Raw genomic sequence first — 17,261 nt, forward strand, 5'->3', positions numbered from 1 at the left:
GGTTTGCAAATTCTTTTATCTGGTTTTACATTTGTTAAAATCCATTTGCTTCCTTATCTCTTCAGTTGGCTGGGCTGGAGCAAGAGCGTTCTCGCTGGCGGGTGGAAAAGGTCCAGCTGCAGCAAAGTGTTCAGGAGAACAGGGATCGTGTAGAGAAATTGCAGGGGTACTGGATGGAAGCTCAGAGTCTGTGCCAGGCAGTGGATGAGCATCTAAAAGAGACTCAAGCCCAACACCAGGGACTGGAACGCAAGTACAGTAAGGCCAAGAGGCTCATCAAAGAGTACCAGCAAAAGTAAGCAACGCTCTCTTACTGGCAGTATCTGTTTTACATCATCCATGACACACATTTGGCTAGTTTCTTCCTTATCTGTAGCTCATCTTTACACTTCTACTATACTCCTTTATTTTATCTGCTTAACAGCTTATAGGTCCAACTCTTTCACATATATCTTTTTGTCTTTTCACTTTTATTTCATTATGAAAAACCAACCACATTTACTAGCATGGCCGATAATGATCCATTTGGGCATTGGGGTTGTTTTGTGGCAGACTCATGAAAGAAATAAGATAGGGCAGAGGGAGGTTGTTCCATCTCAGGTAAGTCAGAGGTGCACGCAGAGGCAATGTCGCACGCAGTTGGCCAATGTGTTAAGTCTACGTATGCATCTGAGTCACACCGTGCATGCTTCGTGCATGCTTCCCAATTTTGTTCACATAAAGTTGCAGAATAAATTTAGAAGCACGGTAGCAGAAATGTAAGGGGCGTTCCAGGGGGCTGACTGGGAGGTAACGGGGGGTGGCTCAGATGCACAGAGATGTTGCATCGGAATTGGTATGATTTACTGGCGGGCAGGATGTCGACGGTCAGAAGACCTACAGCGGCATCCCGATGGTGAACATCCTGAGAGGAGCCGGTAAGTAGCCTAACCCTCCCCCTCTGCCCCCTAACTCTACCCCAGTGGTACCTAACCCTAATCTCCCCTCAGTGGTGCCTAAACCTAAACCCCCCCTCCCGCACCCTAAACATAACCCTCACCAGGCGATGCCTGACCCTAACCTCCCCCTGGTGGTGCCTAACCCTAGCCCTCCCTGGTCGGTGCCTAACCCTAACACCCCATCCGCGGCCTATCCCTAACCCGCATACTTCAGGATGATCCCTTCGGGGTGTCGGTATTCTGACAGGCGTTGGTATCCTGACATCCGGCTTCTTGCCTGGATCCAGTTGCATATTATGGGAATGTCACATTGCTGAAAGTGACTACGTATAGAGGCGCACAGCCTCACACATAATATGCCATAGCCAGATGGAGAAATTGCAAGCGCCATATGACTGGTGTTTCAATGATGTGACTGATGGTGCATCTAAAGTTGCACCAGAGGGAAATGCCGCATCTTAAGACGCTGCAAGAGGGCGTCTCAGTCCTTGCCCATTCGGACACATGGATGTACACAAGGGAAGGGCTTTGTAGTGGCCTTAACATAAAGACACAGACGTGACTGCTGCAAATGCTGTGGTCTCGTCAGCGTCCACCTCTGAATCAACCCCATAATGTCCTGGCCCCGTGCAGTTAAGCAGCTGCCAGAATACAGGGATTACATAGTGAAACTTGTGGCCTGTTTCCTTCTAGGGAGCTGGACTTCATGAAGAAAGAAGAGATGCAGAAGCAGACGCAGGAAGAGGTGGAGACTGCGCATTCTGCAGAGATCTTGAGACTACAGGAAAAGGTTCCCCTGTCTTTGGATTAAACAGTTATCTAACCATGGCTTACCCTATCAGTTCATTAGCAACTATCCACCGGTTCCTTGTGAATAAATAGGCTGCATTAATCTATGGTCTGCCAATTGGCTATAAACAATTCCAGTATTTTAAAGTGTTTGTTTTATTATACATTGCTTTATCTTTATCCTTCCTTCTTTTGAAAGATATCATAAAAGAGCAGAAATAATTGTTTATTACCATAACCTGGAATAAGGTACCGTAGGAAGCTGCCCTCTGCATACAGTGGTATGAAATGCCTAGAGAACGGCAGAGCAGTGTCACCTGCCAGGGAAACAAACATGAACTACACTGCTCGTATAAAGACAAAGCAAAAAGGCACAGATGGGAACTACAAGCAAAAACTATTTATTTAGTATAGTTATTTATGGTCGATAAAGTAGAAGCCAATAGGTGTAAGCTATCTAGAGGTGGTCAACCCCTTTACTAGAATGAGAACCGTAACTAGACTTTTTGGTGCCCTGTGCCAGAAAGAGCATTGGCGCCCCCCTCATTTTTCAAAGGGGCATAATGCACCCAAAAAAGGGCCATGACTTCATGGGGAAGGGCCAGGGAAGAGATAGGGGAGGCCAGGAGATGCAGGGGATGAAATAAGAGGAAGCTACAAGTAAGAATGATAATAATCAGAAATTAGACAGGCCCAAACAGCGAGCCCTGACCTGTGGTGCCCTTTGCCATGGCACCGGCCGCACTTTCCCTAGCTACGACCCTGACTAGAATAATCTCCTGTAAAATACATTGGCCACAATCATGCTCTCTGTTAGAATTGAGTAATGTGACCCTTACAGTACCTCTTCCAAAGTAGGATCACAGGATTCTAGAATTTGTCATCCCCATCACTCAGCTTATCATTCCCTGTGACTTGGTGTCAGCATCAGACATCCTTAATGCTTTATCTAATCATCTGCTCTTTCCCAATCACAGGTGTCCGAATTAGAGAAGAAGCTTCTTACTCTCCAGTGTCCCACCCCTCCTTAGGTCGGATGTTACGAATATTGGAGAATGTTGGGCTGGTAGTTGACGCTGCTTGCCCACTTCTGCAGGATCTCTGCCCCAGTGATAGAACTGCCCTTTCCCATAGCTCATCTACTACCCGACTATTACACTGGAGGAGTGGATTACTATTCACTGGAATCCTGACAGTTGATTGTGGTTCTCTATTGACATCTAACTGGACAACGATGGGAAACCAGCTGGCTGTGTTGTGTGTAGCTTCATGGCCTATGTCTTCTTTTGGACTATGTATTTGTGTGGAAGTCAGGCCCTTGCTCCATTGCAGACTTTGGAATGTGCCACATAACAGAGTATTTTACTCAGTGACCCTACCGACTGTAATTTATGAGGATATTGCAATGACTGGGGTACTTTGGCTGCCCAATGGCCTAAACAGGGACTGTGGCCTATGCTCCTGGATTTTGCGTATCTCTGTGCTGTGTTTGTGCTGGTGGTCTCTGTCTATTACCTGCCCTTGGCACCTCAAGGAAAGTATGTACCATTGAACATTCCCCTGCCTCAAGCTTCTCTCTACAGTATGTGACTCCCTGACCTCTCTACTAATGTATGACCAGTTCAAGTGTGTGTGTTAATGTGTACCTGTTGCCTACTCACAGTGGAAGAAAGCCAATGTTCAGCCTATCAATTCATTAGTCACATCACTGAGGCATTAGGCACTTTGCAAGTAGACAACAGGTACATTTGTAAGAACATATAGAAAATGTGCAAGAGACATATGTGGGTTATTTGGACACTCGAGTGCATGGGCTAATGGTTAGTTTTGTGTTTAATTAGCATGTGTGTACAAGTTTAGGTAATTGTCCCTGTATGTATGTATGTATGTATGTATCTATGTATGAATGATTGGTTATCTATGTTTTGCTGTAATGTACATTCCTAAAATATATGTGCATATATGGGATTACAGTATGTGCCCTTCATTTAAAATTATTAATATTAATTTTAAATGATTTTAGAAGTTGGCTTGGAGGACTATGTATAGTAACTTTTATAAAGCAGTACCATATTATGCAGCAATTTACAGAAAATATTTTATACATACATCTCAGGCTATGCCCCACTGGAGTTACCTATAGCAACCAATCAGCTCCTATCTATTATTTTATAGACTGTACTTGATAAATGTTACTTCAAAGCTGATTGGTTGCTATAGGCAACTTTTCCACTGGTTCACTTCTCAACACTTTTCACTGCTTGATAAATAGACCCCTATGATTGCTACACACGCTATAGGACCCATTTTTGTCATAAGCTTACCAGTATGTTTTAGGGGTATGGTAGGAAACCCCGTAAAACTTCGGTACAGTACATAAAAGTGTGAACTACAGGCTGAGTATGTTTACACAAGTCATGGAACTTTGAGGTGACGTCAAATATCCACAATTATTCTATAGTTTACTTTGTACATATGTATTTACAATTTTATAATTATTTAATTTATCTACAAATCAAAAACAGTCACACACATGTAGACATATTATTATTATCCTTTTTAAAATTATTTATTTATATAATGCTTTTCTCCCAATAGGACTCAAAGTAATTTATGTTATTTCAAAGAGGGAGGCATCCATCTTGGGTGTGTTTAGTTGCTGCTCTCTGTTATCAGTCCCTGCCCCATTGGAAATTACATTCTACATTTTCTGACACACATACATATATTAAGGTCCATTTTTCTCAGGAGCAAATAAAGTTAACAGAATATTTTCTTATTATAAGAATAAACCCATGCAAACATGGAGAGAACATACAAACTCCACATAAATGAGGCCCTGATTGGAACCAGACCCATGACCCCAGTGCTGTGAGGCAGCCATGTTAACCACATCATATATACAGTATATGGAATATTGGAACACTTGTCAGAACATGCCAGTTTTACAGCTATTATTCATGGAAACAGCAATGAAAGTAACTATTGACAGGTATTATATAATATCATATACACATATATTTAAATGTACATGTATGGTTATTTTGAAGGCATTTTATAGCCAAGTTGTCTGCATGACAGGATTGTGAATTACACATAACTGTAACAAGGGGAGATGTATCAACTCTTTGAGAGAAATGAAGTGGACAATTTGCCCATTGCAACTAATCAGCCGGGTACACACTAGGCGATTTGCCGGATCGGACGACATATCGGCCACTGTGTACCGGCTATGTCGCCGACTATGTGCGCTCAGGCGATATCGTCAGCGGGGGCCATGCTGCATTCGGCCGGGTACTGTGGTTGGTGAGATCATGCTGGGTACACATAGTTTAGTGTGTACTCAGCATAACTGTCTTTTTTTTCTAGCAAAGCATGTAAAATGACACTTAGCAGCTGATTGGTTAGTATGGGCAACTTCTCCAATTTATCTCTCTCCAAGATTTGATACATCTCCCCCACAAAGTGTGTGTGTGTGTGCATGCGTGCGTGCGTGCGTGTGTGTGTGTTCTATAAATCTACAAAATACAGGCACATATGTGTACACTTTTCACATCCCAGCTGTATATAAGCTTTGTATTACTGTGAATCAATCTCTGCCAGGTAGAAACTACAAACATCTGCATCTTTAACAGTACATGCGATAAGGTGCAGAACTAATGATGATGCCGCTGGCTCTGGCAAGCAAGCTGCCGGCAGCCATGTTTATGACTGGCAATCCCTTCTTGTTATAGTTAAAGAGTGACAGAATGGACAGAAGAGGCTTCCGAGGTCGGACTACACTAGAAATGTGGTATATGTCATACAAATTCTGGCACTATGGGATTACTTCTATATTTTGAATGAGGGAGGTAAATGGGAGGAGAGGGATTGCCACTAGGGGGTGTGAATGGATAATAGAAGGAGGTTGAGTGATACTGTGCCAAATTAGTATCTGTCTATTTATTGGTCTGTTACTGAAAACAAAGAAAGGATGTAAATATGACATACAGTAACGTGAATCCATTGTGGGTAGAAGGAATTTAAAGCATTTTGTGGATTATGGATCAAGGAGAAAAAGAGAACTTTGGCATTAAACAGACTCCAATCATTCTGATTTTTGTCACTTTCGATCAATCTCGTTCTATGATAAAAGATAGTATTAAAAAAACTTACATTTAACAAAAAGGACATTAAAAGAAAATGTTACTGAGCAATCAATCTCTCAAGTTAGTTTTGATGTATTTAAAAAGTGTTCCTGTGTAAGTGCATCAGTATATCTTAGCAAGAAACCAGAGTGGGCTGCTAGACCAAAGGTTTCACACAACAACAACATGACAGAAGAGTCGCAACCTCATATAGAGGCCTGTGAGTCCAGACTATTTTTACATGAGAAATGCACACATTCTATAGGGTAAATGTAATTGCTAGCGAGTTGCAGGCTGTAGCAAGATTTTGGCGATTAGGAACAATTTTTTAAAAGGCAAAACCAGTAGTTTAAATCTAGGTTCTTTATACTGTATCTAGCCTCCATATGTTCTTTAAATCTATGTTCTTTATACTGTATCTAGCCTCCATATGTTCTTTAAATCTATGTTCTTTATACTGTATCTAGCCTCCATATGCTATTTAAATCTAGTCTCTTTATACTGTATCTAGCCTCCATATGTTCTTTAAATCTAGGTTCTTTATACTGTATCTAGCCTCCATATGTTCTTTAAATCTAGTCTCTTTATACTGTATCTAGCCTCCATATGCTATTTAAATCTAGTCTCTTTATACTGTATCTAGCCTCCATATGTTCTTTAAATCTAGGTTCTTTATACTGTATCTAGCCTCCATATGTTCTTTAAATCTAGTCTCTTTATACTGTATCTAGCCTCCATGTGCTTTTTAAATCTAGTCTCTTTATACTGTAGCTAGCCTCCATATGCTCTTTAAATCTAGTCTCTTTATACTGTATCTAGCCTCCATATGCTCTTTAAATCTAGTCTCTTTATACTGTATCTAGCCTCCATATGTTCTTTAAATCTAGGTTCTTTATACTGTATCTAGCCTCCATATGTTCTTTAAATCTAGTCTCTTTATAGTGTATCTAGCCTCCATATGCTCTTTAAATCTAGTCTCTTTATACTGTATCTAGCCTCCAAATTCTCTTTAAATCTAGTCTCTTTATACTGTATCTAGCCTCCAAATTCTCTTTAAATCTAGTCTCTTTATACTGTATCTAGCCTCCAAATTCTCTTTTAATCTAGTCTCTTTATACTGTATCTAGCCTCCATATTCTCTTTAAATCTAGTCTCTTTATACTGTAACTAGCCTCCAAATTCTCTTTAAATCTAATCTCTTTATACTGTATCTAGCCTCCATATTCTCTTTAAATCTAGCCTCTTTATATCTAGCCTCTTTAAATCTATCGACAAAATCGCTGAAATCTTGCGGCGGTCTGCTACTCTCAGGCTCTTCCACTTACCCCTGTGACGGTATTGGAGTTAGATCAGAAGCATGCTGCATGCCAGCATTTATTACTCTGCAGCATTCATCTGAAGCAATCCCAAAGGTGCCCACACACACAGCAACTGTTTCTCATTAAGCAATCATATTTGATGTGATCTGAGGAAAATTTCTGTGTATGGCACACAAGTACTTAATTAAAATATCTTATTTGAAAAGATTATTCCGAAATCTGATTGTGAAGTTTACCATTTGTGTTTGCCCAGTACTTGAAAACAGCTGTATTGCTATGTGTATGGGCAGATTGAACAATTAAAAGTTAAATTATTGCTTTTCTGAGCATGTTCACTATATCAATTTTAGCAAATTTAGATTGGTGTGTGTGTTTGTGTGTGCGCGTGTGTACAAATTGTTCAACAAGTAGATCATTTGTATAAACAGCTAAAAAAATTAAGGATATTGTTGTGCGTGTCCACCCTAATTCAGCCTTGCAGGTGTACAGTACAAATCTGGTTTCAGATGTCTGAACTAAGAGCTGTAGCTCAGACACATCAAATGATATAGGGAACCAAGGGCAGTTATTCCAGCCCTGGACATTTAGGTATCTGGAGGGATGCCATTAGGATTGGATAAATGTTTAGATCTTTAATGTGCTCTCGTTATTCCAGAGCAAACCTCTCATTTGGCACTGGAAATTTTAGACACTGGAAGTTTATTTTTATATAATACATAATTCTAAGTAGCCATGATGATTTAAAAAAATGAGTATCAATAGTATTCTATGAGTGATTTTGCTGCATTTGTTATGCAAGATAATGGATGTGCTAACTATAATAGACTGAACACTTTTCAAGTAACAGGGCTGTTTAATTTCATGAAGACCAACAAACGATCGAGACCAACAAAAGTTGCCAGCTATCATTCCTCTCTATGGATTGATAGGTTACACTATGGATGGGGAACAACCATTTTCTTAAATGTACTAATTGGACATTTGGGTCCATCAAGGAAGCAGTACCACATTAATGGAACCCAGTGAGAAGAGGCTGTAAAGGAAATTCTACCCCAGACACTATGTTTCCCTTCTAAAGTCAGATACTTGTCCAAGATGATCTCCTAAAGGGCCCCATACATCTGCCGGCCGATTCACCGGTACCTCCAGTTGGAAATGCCAACCGGCAGCCATCGATGGTTGCCAATTCATCAGGGAATCGTGGAAATTTTACTTGTTTAAAAAACATGATCTGGGGTTACAGGAATTGTGGCAATCTGTCGCTAGTGGGGTCTTTAGTGAAATTAAAGAATAGTATAAGAAAATATTTTTAAAATAATAATAACAATAATTTTAACCTAATCACTGCAATTTTGGAAGCATTTATCAATTAATAACAATTTCAAATGTAATAATTCAGGGGCCTATTCATCATCGGGGGCCGTATGTCCCCTGATGATTAAATATTCATCTCGCTGCGAGGGATACTTAAGTATCCAACTCGCAGTGGGGGATACTTTACACCGGAGCAATTCATTAAGCAATTCAACAAGCAGCTGTCCCCACGGTTAGTAGTGCAGCTACAGAAGTAGCTATGTTACTTACCTTTCCCTGAAGTTATATATGCGTAAAGCCGCCGGGGAGGTAGTGAGGAGGCAGCGGTGGGACTTTCGCATCCCCAGAACTCCTTTCCATAGGAAGGAGCGGGGATCCGAAAACAAGCGCCATCTGAGGATGGCGCTTGTACTCACAAGCAAACTCTGAAAACTGAAAGTTCTCGGAGTTTGCAGAATATCTGGTAGTCCTATTCGGACCCCTGATGATGAATGGCCTGGTAACCTAAATATGCGTTTTTGCATGGTTACCGGGTCATTTATCATTTGATGAATATACCCCTCAGTCAAAACAACCTGATCCTTACAAAGCTTGTACCTCAAGACCTAACTTTAGTTCGAGTGCTAATTCAAGCCTAAGAGCCTGATTTAGAGAGGCACGCCATCCGCATGTAATGCCGATTTTTACATAGCTAAACAATTATTTGCAATCTGCGCATGCGCTAAAAAATTCTGAAAACCAATACAGTGCAGATGTTACACAGAGTGTATGCACATAGGGGCTGCTGCAATCAATTCAGACAGTATCAGAAAGGTAGTGGAAAAGCGATGGGCGGTGAATGGGAGGTGCCTAGTAGTACAAGTAAAGATGGTCCGTTCAGTGGACGTGTTATAGGAGTGTTGCGGCCATGTCAATGTAAACGGCTACATTCACAGACACACAGCCGCAGGCATAGGCGGCTGTGGTCAGACGGAGATGCTGCATCTGACATAGGGCTGGTGCAATTTTCAATGGTGTGACAGATGCTGGCGTCTAAGGATGCAGCAATCGGTATTACAGCAGGCACAGGCGTTAAAACTGTCTTTATTAGTCCTTGCATATACAGCTGCATGAATGTACACAAAGGAAGGAGTTTGAGGTGTATTGCATAAACTCGCAGACAGGCGACCACTAATAGACGCTGCTACGTTTGTTTTGCGTGCTACTCAGAATCCAGTCAGCCAGGACCCCTTTACTGAAACGCAACAGTGCACCAACCTGAAAGCTCTATTGGAAAATTTTAAAAGGTTTGTTCTTGAGAAAATCTTATTTTTGGATAGAGCTGTAAATTACCCCTTTTGCTTCACAAATCAGTATGGGCCCATTATGTTTTGAAGCCCTTTATCCAGTTTTTGTCTGGGACACAGTTACAGATTTTATTTATTATTTTAAGTTACAGTTTTTTATGTAGCGCACACATATTCCGCAGGGCTACAGATAATATTTCAGTCATTCACTTCAGTCCCTTCCCCAGTGTATCTTACAATCAATGGACTTCATTCAGAACCGCTCGCTGCTGGCAGGCGCTCACTCTGAATGTGGGCTGTTTTTTTCTTTTTCCTCCGGCTGCTCGCAAAGCTATGGGAGACCACCCAAAGGTTGTGCGAGTGTCCAGGAAACCGGCACGATAACCGCGACCATCGGGCTTGTGACAAGACCCTGGGGTAGAGTCTAGCTGCCGCAAGTCCGAGTGGACTTCCTGCTCTAATAGAGCAGGAAGTCCACTACTGACATCACTAGTGATGTCAGTAACACCTCCCAACAAATGCCAGGCGTTCCTAAGGGAACGCCTGCGCTTGTCCGGCCACCCCACCCCCACCCGCCCGCACAACGGGGTGAGCTGTCAATCAACATCGACAGCCGCCTCGTCTTGTTGCGAGCCCCGTATTGACTGAACTTCAGTCGCTCAACGGGGCTCTCGCATGCGCACACCGGACGCGACGCATGCGCAGGGCATTAACATCGAGCCGCTTGCTAGCGCACAGCGCTTGCGAGCGGCTCTGAATCGGGCCCCATATTCCCTACACATACACACTAGGGTTAATTTATTTGTCAGAATCCAATTAACCTACCAGTATGTTTTTGGATTGTGGGAGGAAATCGCAGTACCTGGATATTACCCATGCACACGGAAGAACATGTAAACCACACAGTTAGGGCCCTGGTTTGACAAAGTACTTTCGCTCATCAAGTGGAAAATAAAAATTAGCATTTGGTGGAAGCTGCTGCCAAGGATACAGGTGGTTATAAACAAGTCAGCTTACCTGCTAGATGTATCAGTGATTACATTACCGTGTACAGAGCGCTGTATACTGTACCGCCTGAAAGAACAGAAACATGAATAATATATGGTTAACATGTATATTTTATGCCTCAGCCAGTGTTGTGGGGCCCAGGGATAAGGAAGTTACAGGTCTTCGCTTCTTAGTACCACAAACTATCAAAGTCGTCACTGAGAAACACAGGATCTGGTGACCATTCTTGGGAGGATATAAGGTATGTGTATTTTGTCTCTGCATCTGCCCGTATATATGAGTGCAGCCATGCAGACAGACAGTGGTGGATTTCTGTCAGTCTGAATAATGTCCGTAGGATCAGAGGGGAGTGCTCATAAACTGTATTGGAAGACACATGAATATAGTTCACTCTGATTGAGGCAAAATCGTTAACACAGATAGAAGTGTACAGCTAGTTCATTAGGAGTCTCAATAGAACCAACTATTGCACTAATTATCAGTATCACAAATTGTAGGCGCTGCATTCTGTTTCTGTGACATAAAGCACAGATGTTACAGAAGAAAGGTCAGTGTGTAGCTTGTTGGGTGAGTGGTGCTGTGCCTAGATATGAGGCTGAAGGGATGTAATGGGTATAATCCACGCTTATAATCCTGCAGAGGGATTTGATTTCTATGCAGAGTTTATGTTTCAAGGCACATATCTGACCCACATCTACAAGCTAAAGGCATTGGAGAGTGGACTGGGAGCATTCGGCACTGGTATGTGATACAGCTAAACAGACATTACAGGGAGAGGAAGGAAGGACACATGTTCATGACAGCAAGATACAAGAGAGAGGATGAAGAGATAGAGAAAGACAGGAGTAGGGAGAGAGGAAGAGAGATAATAATACTAGGAAAAGAGAAAGGAATAGATACAGAAATGGAGAGAGTGAGTAAGTAAGTGAGTGAGATAGAGAGGAAGGGAGAACTAGAGAAGAGATAGAGAGGAAGGGAGAACTAGAGGGGAGATAAAGAGGAAGGGAGAAATGGAGGGGAGATAGAGAGGAAGGGAGAAACGGAGGGGAGATAGAGAGGAAGGGAGAACTAGAGGGGAGATAGAGAGAAAGGGAGAACTAGAGGGGAGATAGACAGGAAGGGAGAACTAGAGGGGAGATAGAGAGGAAGGGAAAAATGGAGGGGAGATAGGGAGGAAGGAAGAATTAGAGCGGGGATAGAGAGGAAGGGAGAAATGGAGGGGAGTTAGGGAGGAAGGGAGAACTAGAGGGGGGATAGAGAGGAAGGGAGAAATGGAGGGGAGATACCAGAGGGGAAATAGAGAAGAAGGGAGAACTATAGGGGGGATAGAGAGGAAGGGAGAAATGAAGGGGAGATACTAGAGGGGAAATAGAGAAGAAGGGAGAACTATAGGGGGGATAGAGAGGAAGGGAGAAATGAAGGGGAGATACTAGAGGGGAAATAGAGAAGAAGGGAGAACTAGAGGGGAGATAGAGAGGAAGGGAGAAATGGAGGGGAGATAGAGAGGAAGGGAGAACTAGAGGGGAGATGGGGAGAAATGGAGGGGAGATAGAGAGGAAGGGAGAAATGGAGGGGAGATAGGGAGGAAGGGAAAACTAGAGGGGAGACAGGGAGGAAGGGAGAACTAGAGGAGAGATAGAGAGGAAGGGAGAACTAGAGGGGAGATAGGGAGGAAGGGAGAACTAGAGGGGAGATAGAGAGGAAGGGAGAAATGGAGGGGAGGTAGGGAGGAAGGAAGAACTAGTGGGGGGATAGAGAGGAAGGGAGAAATGGAGGGGAGATAGGGAGGAAGGGAGAACTAGTGGGAAGATAGAGAGGAAGGGAGAACTACAGGGGAGATAGAGAGGAAGGGAGAACTAGAGGGGAGATGGGGAGAAATGGAGGGGAGATAGAGAGGAAGGGAGAAATGGAGGGGAGATAGGGAGGAAGGGAGAACTGGAGGGGAGATAGAGATGAAGGGAGAACTAGAGGAGAGATAGAGAGGAAGGGGGAACTAGAGGGGAGATAGAGAGGAAGGGAGAAATGGAGGGGAGATAGGCAGGAAGGGAGAACTAGAGGGGAGATAGAAAGGAAGGGAGAAATGGAGGGGAGATAGAGAGGAAGGGAGAACTAGAGGGGAGATGGGGAGAAATGGAGGGGAGATAGAGAGGAAGGGAGAAATGGAGGGGAGATAGGGAGGAAGGGAAAACTAGAGGGGAGACAGGGAGGAAGGGAGAACTAGAGGAGAGATAGAGAGGAAGGGAGAACTAGAGGGGAGATAGGGAGGAAGGGAGAACTAGAGGGGAGATAGAGAGGAAGGGAGAAATGGAGGGGAGGTAGGGAGGAAGGAAGAACTAGAGGGGGGATTGAGAGGAAGGGAGAAATGGAGGGGAGATAGGGAGGAAGGGAGAACTAGAGGGAAGATAGAGAGGAAGGGAGAACTACAGGGGAGATAGAGAGGAAGGGAGAACTAGAGGGGAGATGGGGAGAAATGGAGGGGAGATAGAGAGGAAGGGAGAAATGGAGGGGAGATAGGGAGGAAGGGAGAACTGGAGGGGAGATAGAGATGAAGGGAGAACTAGAGGAGAGATAGAGAGGAAGGGGGAACTAGAGGGGAGATAGAGAGGAAGGGAGAAATGGAGGGGAGATAGGGAGGAAGGGAGAACTAGAGGGGAGATAGAGAGGAAGGGAGAAATGGAGGGGAGATAGGGAGGAAGGAAGAACTAGAGGGGGGATAGAGAGGAAGGGAGAAATGGAGGGAAGATAGGGAGGAAGGGAGAACTAGAGGGGGGATAGAGAGGAAGGGAGAAATGGAGGGGAGATACTAGAGGGGAAATAGAGAAGAAGGGAGAACTATAGGGGAGATAGAGAGGAAGGGAGAACTAGAGGGGAGATAGAGAGGAAGGGAGAACTAGAGGGGAGATAGAGAGGAAGGGAGAACTAGAGGGGAGAGAGAGGAAGGGAGAACTAGAGGGGAGATAGAGAGGAAGGGAGAACTAGAGGAGAGATAGAGAGGAAGGGAGAACTAGAGGGGAGCTAGAGAGGAAGGGAGAACTAGAGGGGAGATAGAGAGGAAGGGAGAACTGGAGGGGAGATGGGGAGGAAGGGAGAACTGGAGAGGAGATAGGGAGGAAGAAAGAACTAGAGGGGTCATAGAGAGGAAGGGAGAACTAGAGGGGAGATAGAGAGGAGAGGAAGGGAGAACTAGAGGGAAGATAGAGAAGAAGGGAGAACTACAGGGGAGATAGAGAGAAAGGGAGAACTAGAGGGGAGATAGGAAGGGAGAACTAGAGGGGAGATAGAGAGGAAGGGAGAACTAGAGGAGAGATAGGAAGGGAGAACTAGAGGGGAGGTAGAGAGGAAGGGAGAACTAGAGGGGAGATAGAGAGGAAGGGAGAACTAGAGGGGAGATAGAGAGGAAGGGAGAACTAGAGGAGAGATAGAGAGGAAGGGAGAACTAGAGGGGATATAGAGAGGAAGGGAGAACTGGAGGGGAGATAGGGAGGAAGAAAGAACTAGAGGGGGGATAGAGAGGAAGGGATAAATGGAGGGGAGATAGAGAGGGAGAACTATAGGGGAGATAGATAGGAAGGGAGAAATGGAGGGGAGATAGAGAGGAAGGGAGAACTAGAGGGGAGATAGAGAGGAAGGGAGAACTACAGGAGAGATAGAGAGGAAGGGAGAACTAGAGGGGAGATAGAGAGGAAGGGAGAACTAGAGGGGAGATAGGGAGGAAGGGAGAACTAGAGAGAAGATAGAAAAGAAGAGAGAACTAGAGGGGAGATAGGAAGGGAGAACTAGAGGGGAGATAGAGAGGAAGAGAGAACTAGAGGGAAGATAGAGAGGAATGAACTAGAGGGGAGATAGAGAGGAAGGGAGAACTGGAGGGGAGATAGAGAGGAAGGGAGAACTGGAGGGGAGATAGGGAGGAAGAAAGAACTAGAGGGGGGATAGAGAGGAAGGGAGAAATTGAGGAGAGATAGGGAGGAAGGGAGAACTAGAGGGGGATAGAGAAGAAGGGAGAAATAGAGGGGAGATACTACATGGGAAATAGAGAAGAAGGGAGAACTATAGGGGAGATAGATAGGAAGGGAGAAATGGAGGGGAGATAGAGAGGAAGGGAGAACTAGAGGGGAGATAGAGAGGAAGGGAGAACTAGAGGGGAGATAGGGAGGAAGAGAGAACTAGAGGGAAGATAGAGAAGAAGGGAGAACTACAGGGGAGATAAAGAGGAAGGGAGAACTAGAGGGGAGATAGGAAGGGAGAACTAGAGGGGAGATAGAGAGGAAGGGAGAAATGGAGGGAGATAGGGAGGAAGGGAGAACTAGTGGGGAGATAGAGAGGAAGGGAGAACTAGAGGGGAGATAGGGAGGAAGGGAGAACTAGAGGGGAGATGTGGAGAAATGGAGGGGAGAGAGAGGAAGGGAGAAATGGAGGGGAGATAGGGAGGAAGGGAGAACTTGAGGGGATATAGGGAGGAAGGGAGAACTAGAGGGGAGATAGAGAGGAAGGGAGAACTAGGGAGATAGGGAGGAAGGGAGAACTAGAGGAGAGATAGGGAGAAATGGAGGGGAGATAGAGAGAAAGGACGAAATGGAGGGGAGATAGGGAGGAAGGCAGAACAAGAGGGGAGATAGTGAGGAAGTGAGAAATAGGAGATAGGGAGGAAGGGAGAACTAGGGGGAGATAGAGAGGAAGGGAGAACTAGAGGGAAGATAGAGAAGAAGGGAGAACTAGAGGGGAGATAGGAAGGGAGAACTAGATGGGAGATAGAGAGGAAGGGAGAATTAGAGGGGAGATAGAGAGGAAGGGAGAACTAGAGGGGAGATAGAGAGGAAGGGAGAACTGGAGGGGAGATAGGGAGGAAGGGAGAACTAGAGGGTTGATGGGGAGAAATGGAGGGGAGAGAGAGGAAGGGAGAAATGGAGAGGAGATAGGGAGGAAGGGAGAACTAGAGGGGAGATAGAGAGGAAGGGAAAAATGGAGGGGAGATAGGGAGGAAGGAAGAATTAGAGCGGGGATAGAGAGGAAGGGAGAAATGGAGGGGAGTTAGGGAGGAAGGGAGAACTAGAGGGGGGATAGAGAGGAAGGGAGAAATGGAGGGGAGATACCAGAGGGGAAATAGAGAAGAAGGGAGAACTATAGGGGGGATAGAGAGGAAGGGAGAAATGAAGGGGAGATACTAGAGGGGAAATAGAGAAGAAGGGAGAACTATAGGGGGGATAGAGAGGAAGGGAGAAATGAAGGGGAGATACTAGAGGGGAAATAGAGAAGAAGGGAGAACTAGAGGGGAGATAGAGAGGAAGGGAGAAATGGAGGGGAGATAGAGAGGAAGGGAGAACTAGAGGGGAGATGGGGAGAAATGGAGGGGAGATAGAGAGGAAGGGAGAAATGGAGGGGAGATAGGGAGGAAGGGAAAACTAGAGGGGAGACAGGGAGGAAGGGAGAACTAGAGGAGAGATAGAGAGGAAGGGAGAACTAGAGGGGAGATAGGGAGGAAGGGAGAACTAGAGGGGAGATAGAGAGGAAGGGAGAAATGGAGGGGAGGTAGGGAGGAAGGAAGAACTAGTGGGGGGATAGAGAGGAAGGGAGAAATGGAGGGGAGATAGGGAGGAAGGGAGAACTAGTGGGAAGATAGAGAGGAAGGGAGAACTACAGGGGAGATAGAGAGGAAGGGAGAACTAGAGGGGAGATGGGGAGAAATGGAGGGGAGATAGAGAGGAAGGGAGAAATGGAGGGGAGATAGGGAGGAAGGGAGAACTGGAGGGGAGATAGAGATGAAGGGAGAACTAGAGGAGAGATAGAGAGGAAGGGGGAACTAGAGGGGAGATAGAGAGGAAGGGAGAAATGGAGGGGAGATAGGGAGGAAGGGAGAACTAGAGGGGAGATAGAGAGGAAGGGAGAACTAGAGGGGAGATAGGAAGGGAGAACTAGAGGGGAGATAGAGAGGAAGGGAGAAATGGAGGGAGATAGGGAGGAAGGGAGAACTAGTGGGGAGATAGAGAGGAAGGGAGAACTAGAGGGGAGATAGGGAGGAAGGGAGAACTAGAGGGGAGATGTGGTGAAATGGAGGGGAGAGAGAGGAAGGGAGAAATGGAGGGGAGATAGGGAGGAAGGGAGAACTTGAGGGGATATAGGGAGGAAGGGAGAACTAGAGGGGAGATAGAGAGGAAGGGAGAACTAGAGGGGAGATAGAGAGGAAGGGAGAACTAGAGGGGAGATAGAGAGGAAGGGAGAACTAGAGGGGAGATAGAGAGGAAGGGAGAACTAGAGGGGAGATAGAGAGGAAGGGAGAACTAGAGGGGAGATAGGGAGGAAGGGAGAACTAGAGGGGAGATAGAGAGGAAGGAAGAACTAGAGAGGAGATAGAGAGGAAGGGAGAACTGGAGGGGTGATAGGGAGGAAGAAAGAACTAGAGGGGGGATAGAGAGGAAGGGAGAAATGGAGGGGAGATAGGGATGAAGGGAGAACTAGAGGGGAGATAGAGAGGAAGGGAGAAAT

General features: G+C 45.0%; 1 protein-coding gene across 1 annotated transcript in view; it reads left to right on the top strand.

Moving 5' to 3' along the window:
- PPP1R9B (protein phosphatase 1 regulatory subunit 9B) overlaps nucleotides 1–7,494 on the top strand; it is a 39,120-nt gene extending 31,626 nt beyond the window's left edge. Inside the window, exons 8-10 of the mRNA XM_088443602.1 lie at nucleotides 66–295; nucleotides 1,632–1,728; nucleotides 2,705–7,494. Of these exons, the coding sequence (XP_088299728.1) occupies nucleotides 66–295; nucleotides 1,632–1,728; nucleotides 2,705–2,758 (381 nt within the window). The 3' untranslated portion in view covers nucleotides 2,759–7,494. The remainder of the gene's footprint in view (nucleotides 1–65; nucleotides 296–1,631; nucleotides 1,729–2,704) is intronic.
- The last annotated feature ends 9,767 nt before the right edge of the window (nucleotides 7,495–17,261 follow it).

The sequence above is a fragment of the Taudactylus pleione genome, unplaced genomic scaffold, assembly GCF_031769625.1.
Source record: "Taudactylus pleione unplaced genomic scaffold, aTauple2 ptg000331l, whole genome shotgun sequence".
Taxonomy (NCBI): domain Eukaryota; kingdom Metazoa; phylum Chordata; class Amphibia; order Anura; family Myobatrachidae; genus Taudactylus; species Taudactylus pleione.